We start from the raw sequence: 10,719 nt of genomic DNA on the forward strand, positions 1-10,719 counted from the left end.
GAACACCAGTGTATACCTTCATCCAGTTCACCACTACTCTCTGTTTCCTGTCACTGAGCCAATTTTGTATCTATGCTGCCACTGTCCCTTTTATTCCATGAGTTTCAACTTTGCTGGCAAGCCTATTATGTGGCACTTTATCAAACGCCTTTTGGACATCCATGTCCATCACATTAACCACATTGCCCTCATCAACCCGCTCTGTTACCTCATCAAAAATTTCAAGCAATTAATTAATCCACACTTGTCCAAGTGACTGTTAATTTTGTCCCTGTGTATCATTTCTAAAAGCTTCCCCACTACTGAGGTTAAACTGGCTGGCCTGTAAATGCTGGGTTTATCCTTAGACTTCTATTTTGAACAAGGGTGTAACATTTGCAATTCTCCAGTTACCACTCCCATATCTAAGGAGGATTGTAAGATTATGGCCAGTATCTCTGCAATTTCCACCTTTACTTCACTCAGTATCCTGGTGACTTATATACTTTAAGTACAGCCTGCCTTTCTAATACCTCCTCTTTATCAATTTTTATCCCATGCAGTATCTCCACTACTTCCTCTTTCTTTGGCAGCATCTTCTTGCTTGGTAAATACAGATGCAAAGTACTCATTTTGTACCTCAGCCATGCCGTCTGCCTCCATGCGTAGGTCTCCTTTTTGGCCCCTAATCGGCCCCACCCCTCCTCTTACTACCCAAGGGTGAACTTTCTATATTCAGCCTCGTTCGCACTTGTATTCTTAACCTGACATCTGTCATACGCGCCCTTTTATAGCTTCATCTTACTCTCAGAGTTCACATTTCAGGTCATCAGAACTGGAAGAACTAGAGATGTAACGGATGGAACTTGTCCCATTAACACATCCTTTTGCCTTGCACCATCATCCCTTTTGTCACTTAATCTCTCCTGCCTTCCACCATGTCACGGACCTTCCTGTTTTCTTTCCTCCCCTCCCCCCTTTCCCTGCCTCTGCACTTGCTTAAAATCTGTTACATCCCAAACTTCTTCCAGTTCTGACGAAAAGTCATCGACCTAAAATGTTAACTCTGTTTCTCTCTCCACAGATGCTGCCTGACCTGCTGAGTGTATCCAGCATTTTCTGTTTTTATTTCAGATTTCCAGCATCCGCAGTGTTTTGCTGTTGCTAAAGGTCTGAGATCTGATGGCTGGCTCGTGCAGTGACGCTGTATTTGGATTGAAGATGGAAATAGTGAGCAAGTCTTCCTGTGCCTGCAGTGGGAGGGGCACTTTCCTGTGGCTGCTGCATCGAAGCTACAATGCAAATAAAGTGGGAAGGTTTCCGATGTTGCTTTATTTCTTTTCGAACGCTTTTAGAATTTCACTGGGCATCGCCAAAAGAACATCATCCTGCTATTTCTGTCTGATGCTGAGACCTGTGGAAATCATTCCCTTGGCTTCTTTGGCCAAGCTTTTGGTTATCTGATGTAATTTCTTCTTATGTGGCTCGGTGTCAAATTTATTTGTTTTGTCTTATAACACTCCTGTGCAGTGCCTTGGGATGTTTTACTACATTAAAGACGCTATATAAATACAAGTTGTTGTTATTGACCAGTATCCAACAATTGCTGTAGGACAGTGCAGCTGTGTGAATTGGGATGAGAATAGTATCGGGCTAAGTGCTCAACTGACCTGTCACCACTCAGGCTCTGGGATGTACACTGGTGGTGGGTGAGGGTGGGGGGTTGGGGGGGTGGGGGGGGCTGGCGGGAGGAACATTCTCTCCACAGTCAGAAACTTTAGCAGGAAGGGGTCAGGGCAAACCAGGGCTGGTGGGACAGTGTGTCCCCAACCACAAATTTCAGTACTTCGTCTGAGTGTCAGCCTAGATTTTGTGCTAAAGTCCCTGGAGTGGCACTTGAACCCACAACCTTCTGACTCCGAGGCGAGAGTGCTACCCACTGAGCCACGGCCAAAACTCAAAGAAGAGCCAGTGCCTGAAGCAGAATTCCTTTTTTCTGTCCGTGTTTGATCAAGTTACCAGGTGAAAGGATTATGGTTACTGCAGGCTGCCTGCCTGATACGTCCGCACTCCCACAGAAAGAGACGGGTCAGGTGGGCACTGTCCGCGACAGGCTTCAGCATCAATAACCACAGCACTTAATACTGCGCATAGGCAGAGAAGCAGCATCCACAGTGAGGGAATCTCAACGATAATTCAACGCAGTCCAGAATTGCAAACAGGCGCATCCCTTGATCTCCTGATCTCCAAACACTCGCTTGAAATCCTCAAAAGAATTTTTTCAATCATAACTCACTCTCTAATCCGACAACTACTTTTCAGAGCTTTTAATTATAAGTAATTGCTAGGTTGGAAGAGTAAGAATACTAGAGCTTCGATAGGCAGTTCAAATACTAGAGGGGTGAGCTTCGATGATAGAGTTAGGAGTCTAGAAAGATGGGCTTCGCACAGTTAAATTACGTAGGAACAGGCTTAGATCATTCTGGCCCTCGAGCCTGTTCCGCCATTCAATTTGATCACGGCCGATCTGTATCTCAACTCCATTTACCCGCCTTGGTTCCATATCCCTCAATACTTTTATCTAAAAAAAATCTGTAAATCTCAGTTTTGACATTTTCAATTGACCCCCAGCCTCAACAGCGTTTTGGAGGAGAGAGTTCCAGATTTGCACCACCCTGTGTGGAGAAATGCTCCCTGAAGGTTACACCTCCTTGTTCAGGGCTCCCCCACCAGAGGAAAAAGTTTCTTTCTATCTATTCTATCAACTCCTTTAATCAACTTAAACACCTCAATTACATCCCCCCCTTAATCTTCTATACTCAAGGAATACAAGCTTAGATTACTGGAAGGATGAGCTTTGATGGGAGAATTAGAATAAAAGAGGGCTGAGCTTCAATGGGATAGACAGGGTACCAGATGGATGAAAGGCTTTTTCTAGTTCTTGATGCTTCTTATGTAACTGAGTAGTTTATTATATAATAAATAAAAGTTACATTTGTATATATATATATATGTGTGTGTGTGCACACCCCAATGTTCAGGGAGTTGAACATTCCATTCTGTATCTGTGGTTGATGATGGGATTGAAACCTCTCAAATTTTGGGATTGTTGCTGATCAATCTGTCTTAATATCTCCTTCTGTGTCTCCGTGTCAAATTTTATTTGGTAACGCTCCTGTGAAGCGCCTTGGGACGATTTACTACGTTAAAGGCGCTATGTAAATGCAAGTTGTTGTTGTTTGCTGTTCGGTGACACCCACTATCAAATCAGCAAGGGTAACAAGGGTGATACAATTGGCATCAGTGTTTCTGGGATAGAGAGGTGAAACTTCGCCACAGTTCTCGAACCTGATCACTCGATGAATCCTGCTGGAAAGTGGATGTGATGAGGGCAGGATCGGGCTTGGAGATATTGAAGGTTCTGTGGGATTTTTCCCAGGTGTGCTGGGATTTTCCATTTTTCTATCCATTCTTCCCTCTTATTTATCAGGTGTTTCGTCTTTTCCTGGTGCTTTGAAAGTTACCACTTCTGGCTTCTTTTTCTCCTTAATCATTTTCTTTTCTCCTAAACTTTACTCCCTCCACTCTTGAACATATGAGCATAAGGAATAGGAGCAGGAGTAGGCCATACGGCCCTTCGAGTCTGCTCCGCCATTCAATAAAATCGTGACGGATTTTTGACCTCAATTCCACTTTTCTGCCCGATCCCCACATCCCTCAATGCGACTGAGTGTCCGTGATAAGGGAGCAGCATACGCAGAGATTGTGGATTTCTCGATAGTGTCGACTGCTCTCTGTGGAAGGAAGCTGCATGGAGGCCAACTGTGAACAGATAATGCAAGGAAACTGAGAAGGAAGTAATAAAACTACTGATGGCTGTTTATGGAGATTACATTAAACAAACTTTAAACATATAATAACCACAGTCACTCAGGATACTCAGAAAAATCCTGCAAAGTACCAATAAAATATCTTATCACATCTTTCAGAAATGTTTCAAATCGCTTTACAGTCAATTATTTTGTGATGCAATTGTCCACAGCAGCAAGATTCGACAAATTGCAATGGATGGCCAGTTAATGTAATTGGTTGGACGAGGGAGGAATGTTGATCAGGACACCAGGAGAATTATCTGTGTTTCTTCAAATGATGACTGGGATCTTTGGCATCCACCTAACAGATGGAGGCCTCAGTTTAAAGTCTCATCCACAGTACAGCAGTTCTGACAATGCAGCACTCTCTCAGTACTGCACTGGACTATCAGTCTAAATGATGCGCTCAAATCCTGGGGTGGATTATCAACCCACAACCTTCTGAGTCAGAGGCAAATGAGCCAAGCTAATACCAGTACAAGCCGACAGTGGCACAGAACACTTGTGACACTCAAAGCAGTCCTGTAACCATCAGTAGAACAGAACATCCAGTTAGCTTCCCAATGGCTCAGTTACTAAGGCCCGCTTGTAGCTGTTCTATACAGAAGGTCACAAGACTCAATCCCTGGTCTGGCTACTTGGTTTGAATGAGTTGGAAAAACAGCCTGCTTCTGTTGATCTAATTGTGCAAATGCTGTGGACAAGAAAATTTGATTGCCCACTACATGAGTACAGTAATCACTTAGATTTGATTTACTCCAGTAGAGGAGTATCCAACAGGGATCAATGGATCAACAGAAGCAGGTTGCTTTTCCAACTCATTCAACCCAAGTAGCCAGACCAGGGATTGAGTCTTGTGACCTTCTGCATAGAACAGCTACAAACGGGCCTTAATAACTGAGCCATTGGGAAGCTAACTGGATGTTCTGTTCTACTGATGGTGTATAGGACTGCTTTGAGTGTCACAAGTGTTCTGTACCACTGTCGGCTTGTACTGGTATTAGTTTGGCTCACTTGCCTCTGACTCAGAAGGTTGTGGGTTGATAATCCACCCCAGGATTTGAGCGCATCATTTAGGCTGATAGTCCAGTGCAGTACTGAGAGAGTGCTGCATTGTCAGAACTGATGTACTGTGGATGAGACGTTAAACTGAGGCCTCCATCTGTTAGGTGGATGCCAAAGATCCCAGATTCTGATGCAGACTAGGGCCGGGGTAGGGAGCATATTATGTTTGGGAATCTGTAAGTGAAATTTAAAGGGATGGTGCAATTTTTTTTATTCATTCACAGGATGTGGACATCGCTGGCAAGATCAGCATTTATTGCCCATCCCTAATTGCCCTTGACAAGATGGTGGTGAGTACCACTGAGTGGCTTGCTAGGCCATTTCAGAGGGCAGTTAGGAATCAACCAAATTGCTGTGGCAATGGAGTCACATATAGGCCAGGCCGGGTAAGGACGGCAGATTTCCTTCCCTAAAGGACATTAGTGAATCTGATGGATTTTTACGACGCCATTACTGTTGCTAGCAACTGAATGCAAGTGTCACAGTCGGCGGACAAAAATTCTGAAAATCTTTAGAAAGGATCAAAAAGTATCAATTAATTTGCAATCTTTGTCAAAACTGAGAGAGGGTGGGAGTGGCGGGTGTGGGGAATTAAGAAGTAACAGACAAAGAAGGGAAAGGAAACTACATGTGCAGACATGCCAAGGAGCAGCTCAGACCCCAACTCTTTGATCACTGCTGAAATAGAGGTGGCATTGCACAGGATAGTTTTGAAGAGGGATCCCCTTAGTTACATTCCACGACACAAACCCAGTGCGTCCACATGCCTGGAAGGAGGTGGGCAGGCTAGAGGCTGCAGCTTCCCCTCACTGTCACGGGCTGTGCAGGCCCTATGCTGCATGTCAGCAGCAGGTGTCCAAATAACAGATGGTACAGCGCTATGTCTAGCTCACTACTGACTCACATCCTGTGAAGACAGTTCCCCACGTTGGTTGCCAGCTTTGGGGGCTGGTTGATGCCATCTTTGAGGGCACGTCCAATCAGGCTTTGCTGGCTGTTGATTACCTGGGCATGTTTTCTTTCATGCCGTACCATGTAAAGTATAACGTACTATGATTGGGGTCCTTTGGTCATGGCAGAGACCCGGGATAAAGTCCACAAAACGGGATGGGAAGTATCAGTGCCATATTTTAGTATAGCTCGTGCTGATTTCAGGCAGGAGCATTCCTGTCCATCCCAGCTAGCCGGATATATGTGCCATGAGAAAAGGGGGCAGAGACCGGGGTGATAATTGTTGTGTTCCTAACACAGATGAGGCTGTACACGGGGAGGTTAAAGTAACAGTGACCTCAGTCTTTAATAAGACACTCCAGAGTGAGGAACAGACCTTGGGGGCTGGCTTATATACAGTGCTCCCAAGGGATGCTGGGATCCCTTGGGACTTCAGGGGTTGAGCTTCCTGGTGGCGGAACATGGGAGTGCATGCTTTACAGATACACAACATCACTCCCCCCACAAAGTCAAAGTGAAAACTATTTACAAGGTGAGGCGGTCGGGAGCTTTTTATTCCCTGGTGGACCGCCTTGGTACAAATGTCTGTTCTGGTGTGTTGGCTGTGCCCTCGCTGGGCTGGCATGTTGTTGGCCCTGCAGAGCTGCTAGGTAAGCCTGGTCTTGCTGGGCTGTTGGGTTCGATTTCCTGGTTTGGCGTGGTGTCATTGATTCTTTGGATGTTTCTTGTGGGCTCGAAAAAGGTGGTGTCTGCTGTGGTTGTTCAGGGCAGTCTGTGAACCGCAGCCTCGTTTGGTCCAGGTGCTTTCTGCAAATTTGTCCATTGTCTAGTTATTTAGCTATTACTGTGCCCGCGATCCACTTGGGACCATGTCCATAGTTTAGCACATACACAGGGTCATTCAGATCAATTTCCCATGACACAGTGGCGCGACCATCGTTTACATTTTGTTACTGCCGCCTGCTCTCTCACTGATCATGTAGATTGGGGTGAACCAGCGAGAGTCTGGTTTTAAGTGTCCTTTTCATGAGCAGCTCAGCCGGGGGAACCCTTGTGAGCGAGTGGGATCTCGTGCGGTAGTTGAGCAGTACTCGGGACAGGCGGGTTTGGAGTGAGCCTTCTGTGACTTGTTTAAGGCTCTGTTTGATGGTTTGTACTGCCCGCTCTGCCTGCCCATTGGAGGCTGGTTTAAACGGGGCCGAGGTGACATGTTTGATCCCACTGCGGGTCATGAATTCTTTAAATTTGGCACTGGTGAAACATGGCCCATTGTCACTGACCAGTATGTCAGGCAGGCCGAGGGTGGCAAACACGGCCCTCAGGCTTTCAATGGTGGCGGCGGCGGTGCTTCCCGACATTATTTCACATTCAATCCATTTTGAAAAAGCATCCACCACTACCAGGAACATTTTACCGAGAAACGGGCCCGCATAGGCGACATGGATCCTCGACCATGGTCTGGAGGGCCAGGACCACAAACTTGGTGGTGCCTCTCTGGGCGCGTTGCTCAACTGAGCACACACGCTGCATTGCCGTACACAGGACTCTAAGTCAGAGTCAATACCGGGTCACCACACGTGGGATCTGGCTATCACTTTCATCATTACTATACCCGGGTGTGTGCTTTGGAGATCCGAGATAAACGTCTCCCTGCCCTCTTTTGGTAGCACTACGCAGTTACCCCACAACAGGCAGACTGCCTGAATGGACAGCTCGTCCTTTCACCGCTTGATTAGCTCTTGCATTTCAACGGGGATGCTGGCCCAGCTCCCATGCAGTACACAGTTTTTTTACTAGGGACAGCAGAGGATCTTGGCTGGTCGAAGTCCTAATCTGACGGGCCGTGACAGGTGATTTATCATTTTCAAACGCTTCCATGCGCTGCGCCACCATCAACAAGTTTGCAGGCTGCGCCATTTCCACCCCCGTGGTGGGCAATCGTAGCCGACTGAGAGCATCCGTACAGTTCTTGGTGCCTGGCCTGTGGCGGATGGTATAGTTATACGCTGATAGCGCGAGTGCCCACCTTTGTATGCGGGCTGAGGCATTCGTATTTATCCCTTTGTTTTCAGCGAACAGGGATGTGAGGGGCTTGTGATCGGTTTCCAGCTCAAATTTGAGGCCAAACAGATACTGATGCATTTTCTTTAGCCCGAACACACACGCTAATGCCTCTTTCTCAATCATGCTGTAGACCCTCTTGGCCTTAGACAAGCTCCTGGAGGCGTAGGCGACAAGTTGCAACTTCCCCGCAACGTTAGCTTGTTGTAATACACACCCGACTCCGAACGATGACGCGTCACATGCTAGCAAAGTCTTTTACACGGGTTATACAATACAAGCGGCTTGTTGGAGCATAAAATGTTTCTGGCTTTCTCAAAAGCATTTACTTGGTTTTTTTCCCATACCCAGTTCTCACCTTTGCGCAATAACATATGTAGGGGCTCTAAAAGGGTGCTTATCCCCAGTAGGAAGTTACCAAAATAGTTGAGGAGTCCCAGGAACGACCGCAGCTCCGTGACGTTCTGTGGCCTGGGCGCGATCCTGATAGCCTCAGTCTTGGCGTCTGTGGGCCGAAAGCCGTCCGCTACGATCTTTCTCCTCAAAAACTCCACTTCTGTTGCCATGAAGACGCATTTCGACCTCTTCAGCCGCAGCCCTACGCGATCCAGTCGCTGGAGGACCTCCTCCAGGTTTTGTAGGTGCTCGACGGTGTCCCGACCCGTGACCAATATGTCGTCCTGAAAGAGCACCGTGTGTGGTACTGACTTGAGTAGGCTCTCCATGTTTCTCTGGAAGATCGCTGCAGCCAACCGAATTCCAAACGGGCATCTGTTGTAGATGAACAGTCCCTTGTGCGTGTTGATGCAGGCGAGGCCCTTCGAAGACTCCTCCAGCTCCTGCGTCAAGTAGGCCGAAGTCAGGTCGAGCTTGGTGAACATCTTGCCTCCTGCCAGCATTGCAAATAGGTTGTCTACCTTAGATAGCGGGTATTGGTCCTGTAGCGAGAAACGATTAATATTTACTTTATAATCGCCACAAATCCTGACCGTGCCATCACTTTTGAGTACTGGAACAATCTGGCTGGCCCACTCGCTCAATTCCACTGGAGTGATGATGCCCTCGCATTGCAGCCTGTCCAGCTCGATTTCCATTCTCTCCCTCATCATGTGAGGTAACACTCGCGCCTTGTGGTGAATGGGCTGTGCCTCTGGGACCAAGTGGATGCGCACTTTCGCCCCGGAAAAGTTTCCAATGCGTGGCTCAAAAAGGGAAGGGAATTTGTTAAGAACCTGGGTACATGGGGCCTAATCGACATGTGATAGCGCTCGGATGTCATCCCAGTTCCAGGGGATTTTGCCCAGCCAGCTCCTTCCAAGTAGTGTGGGGCCATCGCCTGGGACAATCCAGAGTTGCAGTTCATGCACCGTGCCCTCGTAGGTGACCTTGATCATGGCGCTGTCCAGGACAGTGATAAGCTCTTTGGTGTACGTTCTCAGTTTCGTGTGGATGGGGCTCAGGGCTGGTCTGAATGCCTTGTTGCACCACAGTCTCTCAAACATCTTTTTCCTCATGATGGATTGGCTCGTACCAGTGTCCAGTTCCATGGCTACGGGTAAGCCATTCAATTTTACATTTAGCATTATAGGTGGACATTTCGTCGAAAATGTGTGCACCCCGTGTACTTCAGCATCTGCCTCCTCTCTCTGAGGCTCGAAATTGCTTTGATCCACCATGGACCGATCTTCCTCTGCCACCTGGTGGTTAGCAGGTTTTGCAGAGCTTGTAACTCGTTTGCAAGCTCGTTGGAGGTGCCCCATTGTTCCACAGCTCTTGCAAACATACCCTTTGAAGCGGCATGAATAGGTTGAATGGAGGCCTCCACAACGCCAACAAGGTGTGAATTGCCTTGCATTCATCCTTTTTTGGGGACTCTGAGTCATCTGGGTCACCTGAGGCCTGTTGGCAGTTGCAGACTCGTGGTTTCTACCCTGTACATTTCTGCTCACAAACACAGTTCCAGTTAATTTATGAACATTGCTAGCACTTGTGTGCTGAGAGATTTGTTTGGTGTTATCACTGATGGACATAAACGCCTGTGCTATCGCATTGGCCTTACTGAGGGTCGGTGTCTCTACAGTCAAAAATTTTCAGAGGATGGTCTCGTGGCCAATGCCCAGTAAACAAAAAAGTCTCTGAGCATTTGCTCCAGGTAGCCATCAAACTCACGTTGTCCTGCAAGTCGCCTTAGCTCGGCGACGTAGCTCGCCACTTCCTGACCTTCAGATCGCTGGCACGTGTAGAACCAATACCTCGCCATCAGCACGCTCTCCCTCGGATTAAGATGCTCCCGAACCAGTGTACACAGCTCCTCATACAACTTATCTGTGGATTTCACCGAAGCCAGAAGATTCTTCATGAGGCTGTAGGTCGGTGCCCCGCAGGCTGTGAGGAGGACCGCTCTCCTTTTTGTAGCGCTTCCTTCTCTGTCCAGCTCATTGGCTACAAAGTACTGGTCTAGCTGTACGACATAGGCTTCCCAGTCCTCACCCTCCGAGAATTTCTCCAGGATGCCCACAGTTTGCTGCATCTTTGCGTTCGATTTGTATTCTCATCGCCAGTTATTGTGTTCCTAACACAGATGAGGCTGCACACGGGGTGGTTAAAGTAGCAGTGACCTCAGTTTTTAATAAGACACTCCAGAGTGAGGAACAGGCCTTAGGGGCCGGCTTGAAAACAGTGCTCCCAAGGGATGCTGGGATCCCTTGGGACTTCAGGGGATGAGCTCCCTGGTGGCGGAACATGGGAGTGCATGCTTTACAGATACACAACAATAATGTCCACCATTACC

General features: G+C 47.5%; 1 protein-coding gene across 1 annotated transcript in view; it reads right to left on the minus strand.

The window, feature by feature from the left end:
- LOC139229062 (C-X-C chemokine receptor type 3-like) overlaps window positions 1–8,494 on the minus strand; it is a 78,151-nt gene extending 69,657 nt beyond the window's left edge. Inside the window, exon 1 of the mRNA XM_070860720.1 lies at window positions 8,376–8,494. Within this exon, the coding sequence (XP_070716821.1) occupies window positions 8,376–8,494 (119 nt within the window). The remainder of the gene's footprint in view (window positions 1–8,375) is intronic.
- Between the last annotated feature and the right edge of the window lie 2,225 nt (window positions 8,495–10,719).

The sequence above is a fragment of the Pristiophorus japonicus genome, chromosome 18 (assembly GCF_044704955.1).
Source record: "Pristiophorus japonicus isolate sPriJap1 chromosome 18, sPriJap1.hap1, whole genome shotgun sequence".
NCBI lineage: Eukaryota > Metazoa > Chordata > Chondrichthyes > Pristiophoridae > Pristiophorus > Pristiophorus japonicus.